The 21,452-nt window shown below is 53.3% G+C and overlaps 3 protein-coding genes across 6 annotated transcripts; all 3 read left to right on the forward strand.

Annotated features, from left to right (window-relative positions):
- Positions 1 to 457: 457 nt before the first annotated feature.
- rps19bp1 (ribosomal protein S19 binding protein 1) lies at positions 458 to 4,239 on the forward strand. The gene is made up of 4 exons (XM_086157641.1): positions 458 to 645; positions 2,181 to 2,348; positions 3,434 to 3,531; positions 3,613 to 4,239. The coding sequence occupies exons 1-4, from the start codon at positions 594 to 596 to the stop codon at positions 3,763 to 3,765; spliced, it is 471 nt and encodes a 156-aa protein (XP_086013767.1). The 5' UTR covers positions 458 to 593; the 3' UTR covers positions 3,766 to 4,239.
- Positions 4,240 to 6,205: 1,966 nt separating this feature from the next.
- atf4a (activating transcription factor 4a) lies at positions 6,206 to 9,791 on the forward strand. Its single transcript, XM_086157640.1, has 4 exons — positions 6,206 to 6,440; positions 7,524 to 7,685; positions 7,824 to 8,126; positions 8,404 to 9,791. The coding sequence occupies exons 2-4, from the start codon at positions 7,649 to 7,651 to the stop codon at positions 9,267 to 9,269; spliced, it is 1,206 nt and encodes a 401-aa protein (XP_086013766.1). The 5' UTR covers positions 6,206 to 6,440; positions 7,524 to 7,648; the 3' UTR covers positions 9,270 to 9,791.
- A 3,624-nt stretch (positions 9,792 to 13,415) lies between these two features.
- Positions 13,416 to 20,479, forward strand: LOC147229137 (uncharacterized). Of its 4 annotated transcripts, XM_086157645.1 has the most exons (5): positions 13,580 to 14,190; positions 14,714 to 15,065; positions 15,377 to 15,826; positions 16,391 to 16,676; positions 17,423 to 20,479. In XM_086157645.1, exons 4-5 carry the CDS (start codon positions 16,413 to 16,415, stop codon positions 18,086 to 18,088), a joined length of 930 nt encoding a protein of 309 aa, XP_086013771.1. In that variant the 5' UTR covers positions 13,580 to 14,190; positions 14,714 to 15,065; positions 15,377 to 15,826; positions 16,391 to 16,412; the 3' UTR covers positions 18,089 to 20,479. The 4 variants fall into 4 exon arrangements, with proteins under 4 accessions (XP_086013769.1, XP_086013771.1, XP_086013770.1 ...); XM_086157643.1 differs by lacking the exons at positions 13,580 to 14,190; positions 15,377 to 15,826 and adding an exon at positions 13,416 to 13,549 and having other exon boundaries at positions 16,412 to 16,676; XM_086157644.1 differs by lacking the exon at positions 15,377 to 15,826 and having other exon boundaries at positions 16,412 to 16,676.
- Positions 20,480 to 21,452: the final 973 nt, after the last annotated feature.

Here is a 21,452-nt window from a genome sequence, read left to right on the forward strand (position 1 = left end):
GGCCTCCGTTGATGCAGCCCACGATGGCAGAGTCACCAGAGAATTTCTGCAGGTGGCAGGACTGCGAGGAGAACCTGAAGTCTGAGGTGTAGAGCGTGAACAGGAAGGGAGACAGGACCGTCGCCTGCGGCGCCCCCTGCTGCTCACAATGGTGTCCGACGTGATGTTTTCCAGCCTCACGTCCTGCGGCCGACCTGTGAGGTAGTTGTTGATCCAGGCCGCGGGTGGAGCATCTACCTGCATGTCCAGGAGCTTCCTGTCACCGTGACAACGTGTCACTGTGACTCTGGGTTCCGGGTCTCCAGTGGAGACGTAAGAACTTGCTTTTCTTTCGTCACCTGTCGAAGATTACATCTGAGAATTTTAATGCTAGTGATGAATACACACTTGAAGCCCCGGGAGTTCTCGTCGGGTGAGACGTGGGGAGGCCGGAACTCTTGTCCGCCTCTCTTGTTTCCTCCGGACACTTTAAGCGACGCGCCGCCGACCGGAAGTTGCGGGATCGCACACGTTTGTCAGTTCAGCGTTTTGCCCTCGTCGTGTCCGCACAGTTTCCCCGCACAGTTTCCCCGCACAGCCTCACGTCAATCGAAATGTCGTCTTCGATCCGGAGAGAACTGGAGCTCCTGAATGAGGACGAGAAGAGTGAGTTTGGCTCTTTGGCGCTTCGGTTTCGCAGCAGGAGGTTAAAGTTAGCACTGGACAGCAGTAGCTTCTGCGCTGCTAGCTAGTTTTCACATCACTGGGTCTGGATCGAGGTCTGGGTCTCAGTCTAGTTCTGGGTCTGGGTCTGGGTCTCAGTCTTGGTTTGGGTCTCGGTCTGGGTCTCAGTCTAGGTTTGGGTCTCGGTCTAGGTCTGAGTCTGGGTCTAGGTCTCAATCTGAATCTAGGCCTGGGTCTAGGTCTCAATATGAATTTAGGTCTGGGTCTAGGTTTCAGTCTGAATCTGGGTCTGGGTCTCAGTCTAGGTCTGGGTCTCTGTCTCGGTCTGGGTCTCAGTCTGGGTCTCGGTTTGGGTCTGGGTCTCAGTCTGGGTCTCGGTCTGAGTCTCAGTCTGGGTCCTGGTCTGGGTCTCAGTCTCAGTCTCAGTCTGGGTCCTGGTCTGGGTCTCAGTCTCAGTCTGGGTCCTGGTCTGGCCACAGCAGGTGTTCTCTGCTCCCCCACAGCTGCCCACCTGCAGTCCACTCGTGGGAAGGACTTCCCCTGGAAGGTGAAGCTGCATGAGATCCACCTCCGTCTCTCTGGTGATGAAACCAAGTGGTCAGATTGTGTGTTTTCACTTTCACACCAAGCAGTCGGTGGACGGAGCAGAGCAGCTGGAGGAGGAATGGATGAGGAAAGAAGTTACTCTTTAGCTCAAAAATGGTTGAATGTATTTGTGAAAAAGTAGTTTATGTAAACGCCACAGTGCTCACCAGTGTCTACAGGTCAAGCTAGACGGAGCTGAGCTCCATCAGCTCCATGATGAAAATAGTTTGGTGGGAAACAAAGGACCCACCTGAATCCGGTCACAATCAGGGGTACTGATGTGGACCCTGTGGACACCTACAAATACCTGGGTTTCCACTTGGACAATAAACTGGACCTTGAACACCAACGCCATCATCAAGAAGGGTCAGAGCCGCCTGTTCTTCCTCAGGAGGCTCAGATCTTTCAACGTCTGCAGGACCATGCTACAGATGTTCTACCACTCGCTGGTGTCCAGCGCCATCTTCTACGCTGTTGTGTGCTGGGCAGCAGGATCAAGACAACGGACACCAACAGACTCAACAAGCTCATCAGGAGAGCTGGATCTGTCCTGGGAGTGGAGCTGAAGTCTGTGGTGCAGGTGTCAGAGAAGCTCCTCAGCATCATGGACAACATCCATCACCCCCTGCATGGACACTGATGTCCTGTCAGAGCTCTTTCAGTCATAGACTGATACCACCAAGGAGCTCCACTGAACGCCACAGGAGGTCTTTCCTACCTGAGGCTATCAGACTTTTTAATTCCTCTTCCCTCGGCCGAAGGGAATCTTCAATCTTTGTTGGTACTGTTAACAGTTTAGACAATTTATATTTCATTGTATTTCTTATTCTTCCTCCTTTCTACTATTATCTATTACTGTTATGTTTTTTACTTGAAACTCTGGCCCAACAATTTCCCTCGGGATTAATAAAGTTGTTCTCATCTCATCTCAGGTGACCAGAAGAAGAAGCGTCAGCAAACGCCAGGCTCTGCCTCGGTGATGGATCTTGTGAGCACGAAGCGCCAGGGGGTGAGCAGGCAGGTGAAGCGTCTGCAGGGCCGTCTGGGTCCCGGGAAGAGCAAGGCCACGGTCAAGAACAAGAGGATCAAGTCTGCTGTGGGTGGGTTTACTCGCCGCACCGCAGCAAAGCCCAGAACACATCTTGTCAGAAACCCGGACCCTCTGCTTTGGACCTTGGGTCGGGCCGAGGGAGAAACAAGCTATTTCTAAAGCTATGCATTAAAAGAAAACAGAAAGAGAGAGAGAGAGAAGTCCCAGGAATGGGCTACGGCTCCTCACTGAGCTGGTTTTCATGAAAAGCGATAAAAAGCGCTGTCCTGTGAGGCGTCGAGCTGAGGTGCCCGCACTTCTTCACCTGCTGAGCTACTTTTCAAATGACCATGTGAAAATGATCGAGCTCCACGAAAAATGCTGAATATATATTTATTGATATGTCTACTGAGAATACCTAACACAATAAATGCTTGTGGATCTTGCATAACTGCAGGAACCCTGAAGGCACACTCAGCAGAGAACCTTTTTGGTAAATACCTTCTTCTGCTGACCTGAATGGCGTCAGCAGCATAGATGAAGTTAGCTGGGAGAAAAATGTCTGCTGTCCTGACAGGATTTCAGTTCCTTCACCTGTCTCCCACCCAGCTCACTTTTCAGAGGGAAGTCAGTGCTGTAGTTTTTATAAATGGTCTGAAAACGCCGCTCCACATTTCCCTTTTTCAGTACAGCAGTGGCAGACCGGCAGATGAGGCGACGCACTTAGAAAATGACAGTAAAAAAAGAAGTTCACCTCCCATTCCGTATGGAAGTGATACGTTCTAGTCTTTTCACTGGGTCCGGCTCCACCACTCATTTTTATATCCAAAGCTTTAGAGGACTTAAACTGGAGGCTAACTCGCTAGCTCGCTAGAATGTGCCATCATGTGCTCATGTGCAGTGACGCCGCTGTCAGAGAAGGTCAGATTGGACGGAGCGACTGTCAGTCAAGTGACAAATTTCAGAGTGGGTGATAGGCTGAGGTGTAACTTTTAATGCCATGCGATCTGCACTCGCTACCTTTGCCATCGACACACTGGGCACTCCTGGCGAACAGGTTCTTCGAGCAGGATGGACGGTTCTGGGGTTTTTGCTTTGCCTTCTCGTTTGCTTTCACCTGAACTCAAACTCTTTCGTCTCCGGCATCGATTAAAGAGGAGTTCAGGAAGACGCAGATGAAGAGTCAGATGGAGACCAACCTGAAGTACTTCATGGGAACAGGCTACAGCGTGACAGATTCTGAGACCGTGAAGGTAAGAGGGTGGTCTGCAGCGACACCGGTCCACCACAGTGGGCCCGGGTTGGTGGTGAACTCTATCTCTGTCCCACTCCAGATCCAGAGCCAGCTCTTGGGGCGTCAGTCTCGGAATCGGCCCGACCGGCCGGCCGCCAAGCTGCCAAAGGAGCCGGAGTCGCTGTTCTCCGAGGCGGAGTTCCAGCGGTTCCAGAAGGAGTACTTTGGCCGGACCGTGGAGGAGAAAGACTAAAAGACCCTCGGGGGACGCGGGAGTCCCCGCTGGGTCTTGAGGACCTTAACGTGGGAGTTAACTTTTAGATCCGGGATCTGACACCTGGACGAGAACTGGGAGCGGGTCGCTGTTAGCGTGAGCGACCGCGGAGCTCGTCCCTCCAGGTAACGTCCCTGTGAAACAGAACTTTAAATGTTGTCCAAAAAAGGCAGAAATGGACGGCCTTTTCTGGCACCCGGCGTGTTCTCAGCTTCTGACGCAGACGATCCGAACAACTCGTCAGAAGAGCAGATGTTCTCTGAGTCGCGGATAAACAGGGATTTTCTTTTCCATTTTCTGAATACCTGAAAAATATATATATTTATATATTTTTTTTGTTCTTAACTTTTTCTGGGTTTTTTTCCCCAATTATCGGTTCTCAAGAAATCACCGAGCCTGTCCCTCTGGTTCTTTGTTTGTTGGATTTTTGACATAAAAATCAACTGACATACCCTTTTGACTGTTGTCCCTTCAAAAAAACAAATGCTCATTTTTTGAAACTTCCTTCAAAAGCCAGGATTCTGATCACCGACAAAAGTGACTGACTCGTGAGATGTTTGCCGGACGGTTGCCTCCTCCAAATGTCAAGCCTCAATTCAAAACAAAGCCGACGGAGTTTTTCCTGAACATTGAGATATTAGTATTTGGTTTTGTCTTTTTAAGAAATGACAAAATAAATAGAAATGACATAACCCCCCGGAATGAAATGATTTCATAAATCAGTCAGCAGCTTCAGAGAAAATCGTCTGGAAGAACCAGAGTGTCGGATAGCAGATCCTTTCAAAAATGTCTTTCAAACGCCTTTCAAAAACGATTGAAAGAAACCCACGCTAGTTGTGGGTGTCGCGTGTTGTGAACGCCGTGTTCCACACCAGAGCACAAACCGTGAGACCAATTATTTCATCGAACTACCGAACTGTAAAACAAAAACAAAAAAAAGTATTTTATTGATGTAGCTTCAAGCACAACTTTGACTCTGGTTCACATAGAATAAATCCAGCTTTTGGCATTTATGAAGCCCATTCATGTTGTGGGAAACGAAGGAGTGTCACTTTCTCTCCCGTTGCACTCCTCCATCCATCGACCATCACTGGAGTGTTTGTCCTCTGGTTTGAATTTTGGCTGGTTTTAAAACATGACATCTGTGTGTAACTGTGTGCCACCATGTGGTCCACCTCCAGATCCTGAAACTGATCTTCCATCATAGCGTGACTGTAAATAGACCCTTCGGTGCCAGAACCCCTGGGTAGATGAGGGGAAATGAAAAGCTTTATTTTTGGTTGTCGATAAGATCCAAGGTACAAATGCTGATGGACTATAGTCGGGGTCAGGAACCCTTTTGACTGGGAGAGCCGTAATCGTCGCCTTTTTTTCTTTTCGCCATCTTTTCCATCACAAGGGTTGAAGCAGATAAACTAGTTGGCTATCCGGTAAACTTAATTTCTTCACCTTCACAATGACCCGGAAGCCATCGGTTCCCGACCCGATCCGACTGGTGACCTGGGAAATTTATCTTCAAAACTAATTTCTGCTTACTTGAAAATAACACAGTATTATGAAGGAATATCGAGTATTTTAAAGTCAGTTCCAAACTAATTTCTTTTTCTCAACTCAAAATTGCCAACCGCCGCTTTATAGGATTCTCAAATCAAATAATAAGATGCAGAGTCTTTCAATGCAGTGCAAGAGGCCAGCGCCTCTTCCATGGGACCTCCTGTCCCTTCATTATGGAAGCGTTAGCTTTTATTGTGATTGTAGAGGGGGAAGAATGGACAAAGTAGTGTGTGTGTGTGTGTGTGTGTGTGTGTGTGTGTGTGTTCCAACAGCGGTAACCAACCAGTAGAGGGCGATTCCCGTCTTTATGTCCCACACACTCGGACTTCACGTCGAGCTCGTTTTATTCCGAAGGACAGGACGCTTTAACAAGGAACCCGTGAATAAAGAGAACCAACCTCATCCTGCTTCACTGGCTTTTCATATGATCATGATTAGAAACCCACGGTGGGAGAGGTGGCCTTCAGCCAGACCTTTGGAAAGGACTCCCGTCCAACACGGCCGTTAAATCATGAGTGATGAGAAGGTCAGCGTGGGGGAGAAGTTGCAGGTCAGGTGAAGGTGAACATGAAGGAGAAGGAGAAGATGCAGGAGGAGAAGAAGATGCCGGCCTCTGCCGTCCGTGTTGTCCCGCCTGTTCGGCGCTGCGTGTTTACGTTTGTCTTCTGACCTACATTTGAGGACGGAAGGCGCGCGCGCGTGCACGCGCTCCTCCGAGCGGGGTGATTTACGGCTCCACGAGCACGCGCCCCCAGGCGTGACAGGAAGTCGTGCGTCCCGTGCGTCACCACGCAGCGGCGGCGGAGGCGTGGCGGCTGCGGGAGCGCGGCGGCCTTTATAAAGCCAGCGCTCCGCCTTCCGGGACCGTCGTCCCTCCGCCAGCCGCCGCCGAGTCCCGGTCCTCTCTCCTCCTCCCGGTCCTCTCCCGGTCCTCTCCCGGTCCTCTCCCGGTCTCCTCCGCCTCCCGCGTCTTTCTCGTCTGTTTGTGAAAATTCTCCGGAGCAAACATGGCGATCTGAGAGCGCGCGGCAGCGACCCTTGCAGCGGCAAAACCCGGCAGTGCAGCGGCGGTGTGCACCGGCTCTTTCTGGCAACATGGCGTGAGTATTTGTTGTCCGTTGCGATGACGCCCCCCCCCCCCCCCCCCTCACACACACACACACACCGGAGTCGCCGCGGTCGGTCCCGTTCGCGTCGAAGGAAAGCCGAGAAGCGTCACTCGGTTCGGACACTCGCGGCTTCCCGGTTCGCCGCCCGTCTCGGCGGGCGCGTCGGGTTTAACGGGCCGCCGCCGGGTGAAACGAGGCACCGGCGCCCTTTAAACCGCCTCACGACGGACCGGGGCGTCAAGTTCCGCCGTCCGAGGCGCCCGCGGACGGGAAACGGTGACAACGTGGCGCGTCCAAAATGGCGCGCGGGGTTCCGCCGCCGGGCGCGCAGAGACGCCTTGTTGTGAAGATGGCGGGCGGCCGTCAGTCAGCGAGGGGGCGGAGCCGGGGAGCGCAACATGACCATATTAGGAAATGTTTTCCCCGGATGACCCCGCCCCTCCGCGGCCCGTCGAACCCTCGCCAAAATGAGCTCTCCTTCCTCCTGCCCTCCTTCCTCCTCTTCCTCCCCCTGCCGTGGATCTCCACGCCGAGACGTCAAGCGGCTCCAACTCACTAATGTGTCCGGAGGACTCGCCTCATGGCGCCTCTTTGGATTTGGATTCCGGGGCCGTTTTTGTCCCGGCTCTTCATCACCGAAGCATGAGAGGAGATGCGATCGACCTTATTAATCCCGGAGGAAATTGTTGTGCCAGAATTAAAATCAGAGATGACAGTGTGGCGTGGTTGAAATCCCCAGAGATGCTATGATGCACTGGGCTGCTGAGTCTGGAGTCTTGTGACCGTTGAGCTGATGACGTCATTAGCCCGGTGCAACGGCAGACGGTGGGATGTAAACCGTGAAGATGATGGCGTGGGAAAACTCTGGGCAGAAAGTACGGCCGGAGACTCACTGCCGACGGTTCGATGTCCGAACATTATGTTTTCGGGTTTTGCGCTTCCCGGCCGCCGTCCGTCCGCCGGGTTCGCGATCAAACTCCTGGCACAACAATTTCCTTCGGGATTAATAAAGTTGTTCTCATCTCAACTTGGCGTCGTGTCGTCCCTCACCGTTCTCTGACTCTCTCCGTCCAGGCCTCTCCCGGCAACCACCCTCAGCTTTGCTGCCGACGACAGCAGAACCGAACCCCAGGCCTCGCAAGCAACTCGGGACTCGTTGGTCTTCATCCCTTCGCCGTCACCGCTGATCAGCCGCATCCATGACACGTTCGGAGGACGTGGAGGCCACGTACTTCGGTTGGTGTCACGACTGGTTTGAGCGCTCGGCGCTGCGTCCAGCTGACGGCCCGTTCGCCCGAATCGCAGCATTTCTAATAAAGTGACGATGCGATTGATCACGAGCGTCAGCCCGCTCACGCACGGTCTCGTTCACAGTGCCCTCATTTCTGATGGCTGACCCAATGGGGCCCTTTCTGGACCAATATGAAGAAGAAGAAGGTCTTTCTCCCTCCTCCTCCCTGGAGGGGAAGCTTCCGGCTTCGCCTCCCCTCTCTTTCTCCTCCGGCCTCTCCTCCTTGTCTCCCTCCCACTCCCTGCTGTCCTCCCCGCCTCCCTCCCCCCCGCACACACACCTGTCCTCCTTCCCGCCGGCGAAGATGGGATCCGAGTCGCCGTCCTTCCACTGGCTCGAGGACCACGGCCCTCTCGCCGACCACGAGGGAGCAGTGGACTACAACGGTGAGCTCGCGTCGTCTAGATCGCCTCTCGGAGGGCGGCGGTAAATCTCTTGGCCTGTAGCCCAAGATAGATCTTTAGATATGGTCGCCATCATCGAGACGTAGTCTTTAGTGGACCTGCAGCCGAAGATGCAACGGTTGAACCCGAGGAACCTGCGGGCGGAAGCCGTCAGTGGATGGCGCTGCTGAGCGGGGTTTCGCCGCTGACATCCAGTCCGGGGGCACGACTTAATGACGGGCGAGCTTCGCTTTGTAACGGAGAACCCTTGTGTCTGCAGATGACGTTTCCATCGAAATGGAGTGGATGTTGGACAGCGTCAGCCTGAACGATCTGTACACCTTCGTGGGTTCCTGCTCCCCCGAGGATCTCGTGGCCCCGCTCAACCCCGACGTGGACCTGGAGAGCTTGGACGCCACCGTCCCGCCTCTGCACGACAGCTTGGAGCTGCCCGCCATCCCCTCGCTCCCCGAAGAGCTCTCTCTGTCGGAGGAGGCCACGGCCGAGAAGGTCCCCGAGGTGGTCGTGAAGTCGGAGCCCTCCTCCCCGCCTCTCGGCGACGCCCCGCCTTCTCCTCCCACCTTGGAGGTCGGGAGAGAAGAGGATGTGGCCGATGTGGAGATGGAGTCCCGCGCCGCCGTCTCGCAGGCCGGCGGAGAAGATCCCCGGAGCTACCGGTCCAACCCGGAGGTGTCCCTCAAGGCCTCTCCTCCGACGAGCGATTGCGAAAGCGACTCCGGCTTCGAGTCTTTTGCCGGCTCCCCGCCTCGAGCCCTCTCTCCGCCTTCCACTCCATCTTCAGCCGGTTCCTCCAGGACCAAACCCTACTCCAAGCAAGAGCCCGGCTCCTCCCCCTCGACCAAGGCCTCCAGGGTCAAATCTGTGTCCGGCGCACCCAAGGTAGTGGAGAAGAAACTGAAGAAGATGGAGCAGAACAAGACTGCCGCGACACGCTACCGTCAGAAGAAAAGGGTGGAGCAGGAGCTGCTCAACGTGGAGCGGGAAGAGCTGGAGAAGAAGAACCTGGAGTTGACGGAGAAGGCCGAGTCCATCAGCAGAGAGATCCAGTATCTCAAAGACCTGATGGAGGAGGTTCGGAAGCACCACCGTGGAAAGACGACGACGGCGGCGGCGGCGGTGGCCTAGAGCCGCGCCCGCGGAGGCCTGGCGGATCTCCGAAGCTCCGCCGTCCCTCCTGGGAAGGGAGATCCTGTAGAATGAGATTAGAAGAGGAGGCGGGGGCTGGGACGTAGTCAGGTGAAGCATCTGTACATGCTTGGCTCTCAGCCCCGGGCGGAGAAGCTCCTGTAGAACCAGGTCCGGCATCCTGGATCCCGTTTAGTGTCAGTGCCGCAAAGTGAGATCCTGCTCCCCCTTTTACCTTCAACACCCCGAATCACTCCATTCCAACCTTCTCAAGCAACTTCATGTCCAGAAAGGAGCCTCAGCTAATTTATGAATTCTTGGATGTTCTGTCAACCTTTGGATTTATTGCGCGCGCGTGCGTGCGTGCGTGCGTGCGTGCGTGTGTGTATATAGTCGTGTGCTCTGGCTGACCTTGGGTTCCTGTAGGAACCGTCTTGTAGCTGTGCTCCTCAGCGCCGCTCGCCGCCTTGTACAAACGCTCTGCTTCTCTTATTTCTAATAAATATTCCTCAACACACCCGTGACACCTGTCTGTTCCTCTGAGGCTCCGAGTTCACCAGGAACCGTGAAGACCGGGCGGCTGAACCTGACTAACCAGTGTCCCACCAGGAAGTGTAGAAGGTTTGATTTCTCCACTGATCACAGAAGAGAACCGGAGGAGAGAACCGGAGGAGAGCTCCTCCGCGGTCTGTGACCTGAAACCGAATGAAGGTGAAAGGTCAGAGAAGCTCGCTTGCTTGGAGCTGCTTTAAATATCAGCAGGTCAAATACAAGGTCCCGTCCAGAACCTCTGAGAAGAAGGGCCTCAGGAGTGTTCAGAGGGGAGAAGAAAAGTCCCTGCAGTCCAGGAGCGCCGGTCCAGGCTAAATGTGGAGGTGACAAACGGAGTCTATATCAGACCTATGGAATCATCTCAGCTGGTCTGGACATGGGGAGGACCTCATGATCTCACAGCAGACAATTATACAAGTGTGAAGGGTGTGTGAGGTATGTGTGGGTGTGTTTGTGTGTGTGGGCGTGCGCCAGTGTGAGAGTGTGTGTGTGTGCAATGTGCTGTAAAGTCCCACACCAGTCAGGTGGGTTGAACCTGAATGACTGCTCTGAAACCAGGCCAGGAGTCACCTCCAGTCTGAGGAGGTCCAGTCCTCCTGAGACCATGTCCTTCACGACTCGGCTCAGAGTGCAGACAATATTTTGACATCTGTGTGATTTTAGTCTGGGAATGCTCACACACACACACACACACACTCCTCGGTAGGTCCTCAGGAGGGAGGACCTGAGCCTGCCGGAGATAAAGGAGCAGCAGTGGAGAGATAGCACCAGCTGTGGTCCTCAGACTATCCTAGATGTCGAACACCAGCCCATGGCTGCAAGTGGAGATTAGAGGTGTGTGTGTGTGTGTGTGTGTGTGTGTGTGTTTGAGTGTGAGCACTCCTGTCAAGAGCTTCTCACTTGAGTGAATCCGCTGAGAAGCAAGGAATGAGTTAGAAGACAGAACGAATGTGTGTCCGTCACACACACTCCTCCCAGGAGACCTGAGGAGTCCAGCTGCGTCCAGGTGTCTGGGGCTGGTGATCCAGTGTGAGCATCTGCAGAGATGTTTCCATGTGTGAATCTTATAGGAGATGAGGATGACGGCATGTCACGCCTTTCAAACTTCGCCAGGACGTCTCCTCTGGCTGATGACGTCCAGGATGAACATCTCCTGGGAGACATAAGCAAGCCAGGGCTTCACCCGAGCCTATTCACCACACACACACACACACACACACACACACACACACACACACACACACAAGATGTGGAGGAATCTAGGGGGTCTGACAGTGGAGGAGCTCTGAGGTGAAGAGGACTCGGTGATGATGAGGAACCCCTCAAGATCTCTCTGTGACTGGACTCCTGGACAGAAGAACCTTCATGTGCTGCAGGAGATACATGTCCTCCTCATGGATAGCACAGGATGGATCTCTAGACCTTGGTCAAAGTCTGAAGGCCTCAGAAGCCAAGACATGAAGATGAAGCTGCCCGAAGTTTCGTTGTGACGATAGGATCAAGATGTCCTTCAGTACCGTAGGTTCTCAGATCCAGGACCGTCCCTGAGAGGAGGAAAGAAGACCTTCCAAATACAGCAGCTCCACGGAGAAGGGCAGATGTCCTCCGTGGCCCACTTGGAGTTCAGAGGCGCTCCGGAACAGCACAGGAACTCCCAGTCTGAGTGTGGAAGGAGGTGGAGCTGCCAGGAAGCTGCGGAGATACAGCCGTCACGGCCAAAAGGAAGCCCTGCTGAAGACCTCGGCCGGCCTGGAGTCGATCGGGCACTCGTCACATGACGGAAGGGAAGCGGGAGGACAATGGAGCTACTGAGGAGGACGAGAAAAGTTCAAGGAGTCAAGGAAGGACTCGCAGGCTTCCATTAATGGGAGCCTCGTGATCTCCGGCTGCTGATCAGAGGAACGACAGAGGACCTCTGTTGAGGAGAGGCAGGGGAGAACATGTGCCTCAGAACCCACAAGATGGATGGAACGGGAAAGCAAGACACGCTCAAACAAAGAACAAGAAGTGATAAACGTCATCAGACAGGAGCAGCCTGAGGAGCATCCTGAGGAACATCCTGAGGAGCAGAGTGCAGGCCAACGGGTCGGTCTGGACTTTGCTCCTCTCAGACCTCCAGGGTGGAGCTAGAGGTGAAAGGTGACCCGACCTGGGGAACCTGTCTGACATTGAGATGAGTCCAGATGTTACCAGGAAACCTCCTCCCAGTGCTGCAGATTGGAGATGGTTGGTGCACAGGAGGAGTCCTGGTGGACGTGGAGGTCCGACAGACCTGGCCGTGGACCCATGTGGTCCTCACATGGTGTCCAGCCAAAGGGAGCCTAAACGGCTGCGGGTCTCAGAGCCCTCAGAACTATCACTTCCCTCAGAGCCGTCGGATCCCTCTAAGTTCTCCGACCTCCAGGGGCTCTGACTCTCCTCCAGATCTTCTCGGGTCTATTCCTGCCCCTGTGTCGTTCTCAGGACGCGGGTTCTTCACAATGGCTGAGGAGAACAAGTCTCCTCGTGGTTGGGCTCTGTGTGTGGGACCTCCATGAAGGTGGGGTTTCCCCCGGAGCAGGTCCAGGCCCGAGATCTATTTCTAACCTCGCGGTCGACGTCCCTCCGCCCGCAGGAGGTGACATCCCATCCACCAGAGGGCACTGCCTGGGTGGGTTCCTGTGGTGGAGCACCTGCCAGACCTGCTACTGGAGCTGCTGGGAGAAGACAGCACCCTCCCAACGGCTGTTGGCAGATGGTGACCAGAGGAGGTCCACACCTCCTGCTGGGATCCAGCAAAAGTCCCTTGGCACTGAGATGGACTTCTCTGACGGTCGGAATGGAACGGCTGGATGATCTCCTCCCTGTTGAAGACCTCCACCCAATACTGATCCTTTGCTCTTACAAATACCAAACCTGGTGTGTTCCCGTGGTGAGAGGAGCAGATGGAGAGGAAAAGGACATGAAGCTTTGGTTCCAAATGCCTGAGGTGTTTCCTCCAGATGCGTCTGAGCCGCGGCCGCCGCAGTGAGACGTGAAGCTGTGGGACCTCCGGAGATGAACGTAGAACTTTGGGGCCGGTCTACTTTTCTCCAGAGGCCGTTCAGACGGAGGAGAACAGGATCTCGGGTCCTCGTGACCGTTGGTGCAGCGTTCCTGTTCGTCCTCTTCTCCGGCTTCGGTTTCACGTGCGTCTCGCTAAACCGGTGTTGCCGTGGAAACGCTCTCTCATTTCCCCCGAGAACCTTTGCGAAGCCGGTTAGAAGATGTCTGCTCCGCGAGGAGAACCAGGGGAGCCTCCGGTCAGCCCAACGGAGACGAGTGAGACGGAGCAGAACCAGAACCAGGAGCTCCCAAATCCCAGGAACCCCCCGGCCCGCCTTCAAGGTCATGAGCTGCAGATTAGCAGATTAGCAGATTAGCAGATTAGCTGCCTGCAGACACTGAGAGTCTGAACCCATCCTGCTTGAATAGTGCACTGGACAACCCTTGGCAGGGCTGTAACCACGGCAACACGTCATACACAAAATAAATCCCTTACACTGACGGTAACTATGGAAACAACGTTGGCGAGCGTCCACCTGTAGATCCTCATGTCCTGTAAAAGAACGGCGAGGAAAGTCCTGGACAACTTTACACTTTCAAACAAACTTCATAAATGTTTTTTTTGATATTTTGGTCTTATGGTTGCGTTGTCAAGGACCTTTCTGGCTGCGGCAGGCAGAGCACACGGATCCACAAGACACTCCGTGAGTCAGATAGCATGCTAGTGTGAACATCTTGGCATTGAAACTCTAGATTTTAAAGAAATACTGGTAATTATGAGAACCGCCAGAAGAAACCAGAAGCAGGCTTGAAACTGAGCACAGGAAAGCCACAAAGTGAAGTGACACCTTGTGTGTGTGTGTGTGTGTGTGTGTGTGTGTGTGTGTGTGTGTGTGTGTGTGTGTGTGTGTGATCAGCAGCCGCAGCGATCGGGGACTGGCGGACAGAACATGTTGACGTTGGCTCAGGAACGAGTAAGGGGAAGTGTGTGAGTGTGTGTGTGTGTGTGTGTTTGTGTGTGTGTGTGAGAAGCCTTCGAGGTCCGGTTCCTCTTAGCGCCACATCCGGGCGCGTGGACGTTCCGACGTGTTTCTGCGCCTCCCAGCGCCACTTCCTGTCACTGCAACCACTTCCTTTTAGGGGTGACGGGAAACAAGTACGCATGAGTACAGGGCTGACGTGTCTCTGACGAAATGTTCCTCCTGCACTTCCTGCTTTCCGACCGATCACTTGAAGTTTCCAGACGGAACAGTTTGAAAATATTTGAGATCTCATGCAGCTTGACGTTACCAGGACACGTCCTTCATCCCACCTAATGCTGAGCGGAGATGATCCTGTCCATCTGGTAGGCGGATTAGACGGCGCTGTCATGATGAAATACAGCTCTACTGTGTACTGTATATGCAGTATACAGAGTATACATATATGTATATCTTATAATGAATAATAATAATGCATGTTATTTGAATGTGTCTTTCCTGCGCTTATATGCACGTTGTCTTACCGCAGGACATGTACGATATAAAAAGTGGCTGGTCAAAAAGGTACACTTTAATGAAATATTGCAAGGTATTGGTGCGTATTCGCCTTTCCTCCCGGTTAGGTGTAGCTACGTGTCAAGGATTTTTTTCATTCCCCTCTCATGGGAATGGAGAGAAACCTTGTTTGTCGAGTCCTGGTAGACAAACATTAGACGGGATAAAACCAGAAACATGGAGAGAATATGCACAACAGACACGGAATCATACACATATGTATGTACATACAAAGGCCATAAAATTCAGCACGATGAGGCCCGTGTGAGCCGCGAGGAGAGCCCACACCTGGCGCTAGGGTTCAAGATGTTTCTTGGTTTTGCTCCGTTTCAGAGAAACGGTGTATAAGGCCTCCCGGCCGCCAGGGGGCGCTCGCAGACGCGGAAGCCGGGCGAAGAAGAGAGAGGGCGACAACACGGAGACCAGGACCTCCACGCTCTTCCTCCTTCCAAAGGCCGGCCCCCGGCCCCCGGCCCCCGGCCCCCGGCCCCCGGCCCCCGGCCCCCGGCCCCCGGTTCTACCCCGGGCACTCAATGTGGCGAAGCAGACTGGCCGTCGGCCTGGTTCTCGGTCTGACCGCCGTGTCCCGCTGGAGCTCCGCCCCCCCGGCGGAGGAGCTGCCCGCCGCCGCCGCCGAGCTAGCATCATCCGGGTGGAGCCGCGGAGCCGGAGCCATGAGCAGCGGGTGAGTCCTCCAGAGGCGCGGACACCGCCGCCTCTCCCTGTCCTCTCCCGGTACTGTCCCGGTGCTCTCCCGGTCCTCTCGGCCGGTTCCGGTGCAGCTCAAAGCCCGAGAGCTGCGTTAGCTAACGTCACGTGCTAACTGTTTGTCAGGGAAGTGAAAGTGAAATCATGGAGCGTCTGCAGCGCGCACAGCGTCCCTGGAGGCCTGCGTGACACGACACGACCCCGCTCTCCAAAATACACATATATATGTATATAAATATACAACAAATACAACTTATACAACAAATATACAACTTTTTTTTTTGGCAGCCGCTTCCCGCTCTCCTCCTTCTCCTCCTTCTCCTTCTTCCAATCAACCAAACCAAAGACAAAGGCTCACCTGGACAATCTCCAGCAAGCTACCAAACTAGCTTGCCGACCTGAGCAGGCTGGTTCGCTAGCTAACCTCTCAAAACTCCAGATCCCGTCGGTGACCTGAGCAGGCTGGCTGGCTGGCTAGCTAGCCGGCTAGCCTTTCGAAACTCCGGATCCCGATGGCGCCGAGCAAGACGGCATTTCCATCGGCCGAAATCTTCTTGCTCCTCCTGCTCCACCATCTCTCCCTCCACCAAAAATCCATCTCCGACATCCAGCTCCAACACTTGCCTCCTCACAGCAGCACGACACTCAGCTGCACACCGGCGAAGCCCCTCCAGCTTGTCCCTGGACTGGCGCTCATCGCCACACTCTCCAATTTGGACTTCTTCCCAATAATTCTGTGTATGTTCTTTTCCCTCTGTTTTTTTTTTTTACTTGTGAAGCGTCTTTGAGTGTCATGAAAAGCGCTATAAAAATCCCATGTATTATTATTTATTATTATATATATAAATATACATACATATACATACATACACATACATACATACATTTTTAATATTCCTATGTTTCTAGCCGCTGCTTGGACTCACTGTCGTACTGACGCTAAAATAAAAGGCACTTCAGAGGTGGTTTACGAAGCAGCGACATTTCTCTCAACAAACATTCGCTTCAGATCTGCAGTTAACCTAGTTTGTTCCAATCAAGGGGGAATATTTAAACGTATGGTTATATGATTTCATTTTATCCTATCTGTTTGAAAAGGCTTAGTAAGAAGAAATATGAAAGGTCGGTAGTACACGAAGGAATCACCTGTGAGCCGCTGATAGCAGGGAGGTTCCTCTGTGATGTGTCTTCTGCTCGACAAATATCACACACTGGCATGCAAATGTTGAAAATGCACAGGAATTATTCAAAGTAATGGACGGCCCAGAATAACAGAGCGAACCTACCGATGACTCCCGACAGCCTCTTCTCCTGGCTCCGCAGAATGTCTGCCACCCCGTCCCGTCACGTGGTCTGGGAGTCGGAGGGCCTGGTGGCCTACCTCAATCCCCGGCCCTGGACGCCGGGCTCCGTCATCCTGGAGAGCGGCCGGGCCGGCCGGCTCGGCGGCAGCCTCTTCCACCTGGAGGAGCCGGAATACGTGTCCTGGTTGATGGGGGCGAGGCGTGTCGCCGAGCTGCTGTGTGACAAGCTGAAGGTCCGGAGGTGTGCGCTGGTGTCCAGACCTCACGCACACACACCCATCCAGGTGAGCCACCCGCTGCTCTGTCACGTTGATGATAGATCTTACATATTAGAGCCAGATCTTTTTAAAAATACATGTCTATTCAATTTTTGACGCAGACTTCAACCTACAGTTTGACAAAGACCGAATGATTTGCAGGTTTTAAACCCCCCTACGGGGTGCAGAGCGGTTACTATAAGATAGAAGGCTATCAGCCAGAAGGAAAGGAAGGGTGGTCAGATGCTCTACAAACAGGTACAGTGACCAGAAGGCAGAGCTGGAGGTTACAGAGATGAAGATGTGGAGGTTCTCTTTGGGAGCGACCAGGACGGAAAGGATCAGGAAAGAGTCCAACAGAGTGACGGCACACGTGAGATGTTTTGGAGAGAAGGTCAGAGATGGTTGGGTCACGGACAGAGGAGGCGGAGTGAATATATTGGTAGACGGATGCTGGAATCGGAGGTCTAGAGGAAGACCAGAGAGAAGATGGATGGACGTGGTGAGAGAGGATATGAAGGTTGTTGGTGTGAGAGAGGAGGATCCAGAGAACAGGGTGAGATGGAGAAGGTGGATTGGCTGTGGAGACCCTGAAAAGCCCAAAGGAGAAGAAAAAGAAGACGGTGACGGGGTTGCAGAGCGGTGACGTCCATCCGGTATCAGCCAGACTCTACCGAGTAGTCTGTCGTGAAGGATGGGTAGTAACCGTGACCAGAGCCGCGGCGTGTCAGATGCCCATGGAAGCTTCTCCTCCATTCAAGTTGTTTCCGCAGATCCGCATCCTCCCTCTGCACGGGCTGGATGAAGAGTGGCGCCCCCACCTGGCAGGAGAGGAGGAGTACCACGGCCGCGACCCCGGGTTCTGCACCTCCAAGACGGCTCCCCGCTGGAGCGAGTCCGCCCTGAAGGAGATCCAAACCCGCATCCGATCGCAGCTCCCGGTCCCCGACGCCCCCCCGAACCTGACCTTCCTGGGCGAGGACGCCTCCCACCCCGGCCTGTTCTCCCGTATCGTCCGCGGGGAGGAGCCGCAGTGGCGGCTGTGGGACGACGCCGGTCACGTGTCTTTTCTCACGCCCTTCCCCAACTCTCCCGGCTTCACCGTCGTGGTCCCGCGCCGACCCTTGACCTCCGACATCTTTGGGCTTGAGGAGGAGGACTACCGGGAGCTGGTCGTGGCCGTCCAGAAGGTGTCTTTGCTTCTGGAGGCGGGGCTGAGCGCCCGGGGGGTCGGCCTCATATTCGAAGGCTTTGAGATCGACTACGCTCACGCCAAGCTGATACCTCTGATACCGGCGGAACACTCCCAGGAACCGGCCCCGGCCCCGGCCCGGTTCCACCCCGTGTACCCGGGATACGTGAGCTCCCAGGACGGACCCGAGGCCAGCCGGGACAGTCTGAGGCAGTTACACGCCACAATCGTCGGGATCCCGCAGTAAACACACCCCAGGGAGCGGCTGACAAGGCCTGTGTGCTTTCACAAAACCTGCTCCACCAATGGGTCAGACAATGTGATTTTCTGGATCATTTTTTTTCTCATTCTGTCTCATAGGTGAGATATAACTAGGATGAAAATTACAGGACTCTATCATCTTTTAGGTGGGAGAACTTGCACAGTGAGTTCCTGACTAAATACTTTTTTGTACCCCAACGTATATATATACACACACACACATATATGTAGATTTAAATGTAAATGTTCAATACACAATAGTTGCTGTCCACATGTGTTTGTGGTTGTTTGTATTTCTTGCAATTCATACATACATACATACATTTTTATGAATATATATACACACACACACACACACATCTATATATATATATATATATATATATGTAAGTTTAATTGGAACCTCTGTTTCTGGCGGTGACGCCTGCTGGCAGCGCGTGCCCCTCTGGGTCAGGCCAGGGCCTCGTTGGCCCAGGTGTGGCTACCTGGGCCAACGAGGCCGGCTCTTATCCAGACAAAGAGCTGCCATCAGATGAGACTTGGAAATGTTTGGAGACGCCGGCAGACAAATGGTTCTTTAATTGATTCATTGATGGATCCATTTATTTTTGAAAAGTTCACGTCAATAGTTTCATTTACTGTCTTTAAGTTGTTGGATTTTCGGACTCTATGGAAAGACTTGAGCGTGTGGATGAAGAGACTTACTGGAAGGCACGACATTGTTTGCAAAACACACTCTGCTTTTTGAATGACGGACTTTGGATTTTAGAATTCTTGGAACTGCTTAATGGATTTACTGACGTCGGCAGAACCGGACCGCAATTCTACACGTCACGAAGGACCCGCATGTTCACCGGTGGCGTGAGTAGAAGGTTGACGTGCACGTGGGCCGCTGTGCTCACACAGTGACTTTTGCGCCGGTGCGCTCAAACTTTAGTGAATTAACTTTACAATTTGAAAAGGGTGTTTTCGTCATGGCGGCAATAGCAATAAAACAGAATGCTACTTTGTCCAGTGCCGTTCAGAGCGGACGAAGCCACTCAGCAGTTGCATGGATGTGGAAGCTGCAAAACACACTCTAGCACTAAAGTCAGCAACAAACTCCTGCTGATGTTCTTCCAGTCTGTCATGGCCAGCGCTCCTCTGCGCTGCGGTAACACGAGGAAGAGACGCTGGATGTTAAAATGCCAATTTGCAATTGTCATACAGTATGTTTACCCTGATCAAGAGGCTGGCGGATTTCAGGTACTTGGGGTCAACAGGAGAGTGTGGAAAAGAGGTGAAGAGACGGTCCAAGCAGGTTGGAATGACTGGAGAAAAGTGTCAGGGGTGCGAAGAGATAGAAGAACATAGGCCAGAATAAAAGGAAAGGTGTACAAGACAGTGGTGAGACCAGCGATGATGTTTGGACGAGAAACTGTTCCAATGACCAAAGACAGCAGGCAGAACTAGAGGTTGCAGAGATGAAGATGTTGAGGTTCTCTTTGGGAGTGACCAGGATGGAGAGGATCAGGAATGAGTCCATCAGAGGAACAGCACATGTTAGATGTTTTGGAGAGAAGGTCAGAGAAGCCAGACTGAGATGGTTGGGTCATGGACAGAGGAGGGATAGACAATATATTGGTAGACGGACGCTGGAGTTGGAGCTGCCAGGCAAGAGGTCTGGAGGAAGACCAAAGAGAAGATTTATGGACGAAGTGAGAGAAGATATGAAGGTAGTTGGTGTGAGAGAGGAGGATCCAGAGAATAGGGTTAGATGGAGAAAGTTGACTCGCTGTGGCGACACCTGAAGGGAGAAGCTGAAAGAAGAGGAAGAAGAATTTATTATATTTACCTCACCATATCAGTCCCATCCCATGTGCTGGCTGCCCGGGCCGGGGGGTCGGCGGAGAATTTCCCTGCACTCTTGATCACTCGAAATGTGTAACTAGGCCAGCGGGGTTTTCGCTCCACCCACGATGTTTGTATGCATTTATTGTATTTACTGTTTGTTTCGATTGTAGTCCTTGTGTGACGTGAGGATGCTCACGTTAAGAGAGGGACTTACTAAATCCCCTGCCTCAAACCAACATTTCTGTAGTATTTGCAAAAACTGTTTCAATGTACCCGCGGCGGCGCGGCCCCGTACCCCGAGTGCCCATTCCAAAGGGGTGTCGACAAGTCCTTATAAGGAAGTAAACCCGGCCTTTTGGTCAGAGGTATAAAATAAGTTTCCCTCCTCGGCTCGGGGTCAGAACGTCCTCACCTGCACACCTGCCGGACGCGCCTCAGCGGGTGTCCGGAGGGAGAACCATCCTCTCGGGCTGACGATCATTATGGCCCAGGATATCTCCTAAGTGTATTTCCTGACTTTGAATAAAGCATTCTTGTTTGTTCAGTTCCCGACTGTTGTGACGTCTTTCCCTGAATGTCAATCTGAACACACCGGGGCAACAAAAGTGGCAGGAGACACAAAAACGGACATGGACGTCTGCGATGGTCATGGAGCCGGAGACTCTCCCTGCAGCGGCTCAGAGGAGGAGCCCGGGCGGGCTGCGCTCTGGACCGGACGCCGGCCGCCATCCCTGCATACCGCCTTCACCGATCAGAGGTGCGCCATCGACGTGCGTCGATGCGGCTCCGTGCGCCGTGTACGTTGGCGTGCCGGACAGTGAGTAGCCGGTGGTCGTCGGAGGGCTCGCTCTCAAGAGCCTTCTCCCTCTCGTCCTCATCCGAACGACCGCAAGTCCTTCGGCTCGTTGAGGAAGGACACGTCGGCGGTACTCGATGTGTCGCCGCCCTCGTATCCGTGAAGGCCCGGATGGCCTCACGCATGCGTCGGGGTCAAAGTTGACAAAATGTTCCTCTGCCTTCAGTTCGTGCTCGGCCTTCTTGACGCCCCTCTTCAGGCCCTGGATCTGCTGTAGGCCGGCGCTTCTCCATCTGAGCGCCTTCAGAGTGACGTGCAGGAGCCCGAGGCTTCCGGTCGGTGTGTGTGTGTGTGTGTGTGTGTGTGGTGATCTGGTTCTGTCCGGACGCTGCCAATTGTGATGTTGATTTGTTCAGGACTGGGTGTTTATGTGAGAAGCAAACACACTCCAGTCTGTGTCTCCAAACCTTTCCTGGAGTGAAGAATCTCTCTCTCTCTATATATATATGAATGTGTGTGCATGGTTGTGCCTGCGCACGTATTTCTTGCAGATCATTTATGTACAAACACACATATATATACATATGTGTGTATACATATACATGTATATGTATACATATAAACTTTATATGTATGTGTGTATGTTTGAATATGTCTTGCGATTCATACAAACGCATGTGATGGACCAGCAGCAGACCTCCAGAGACCTCCAGAGACCTCC

Source organism: Fistularia commersonii, chromosome 12 (assembly GCF_037954325.1).
Source record: "Fistularia commersonii isolate RoL2024-O1a breed Wild chromosome 12, RoL_Fcom_v1.0, whole genome shotgun sequence".
Classification (NCBI taxonomy): Eukaryota; Metazoa; Chordata; class Actinopteri; order Syngnathiformes; family Fistulariidae; genus Fistularia; species Fistularia commersonii.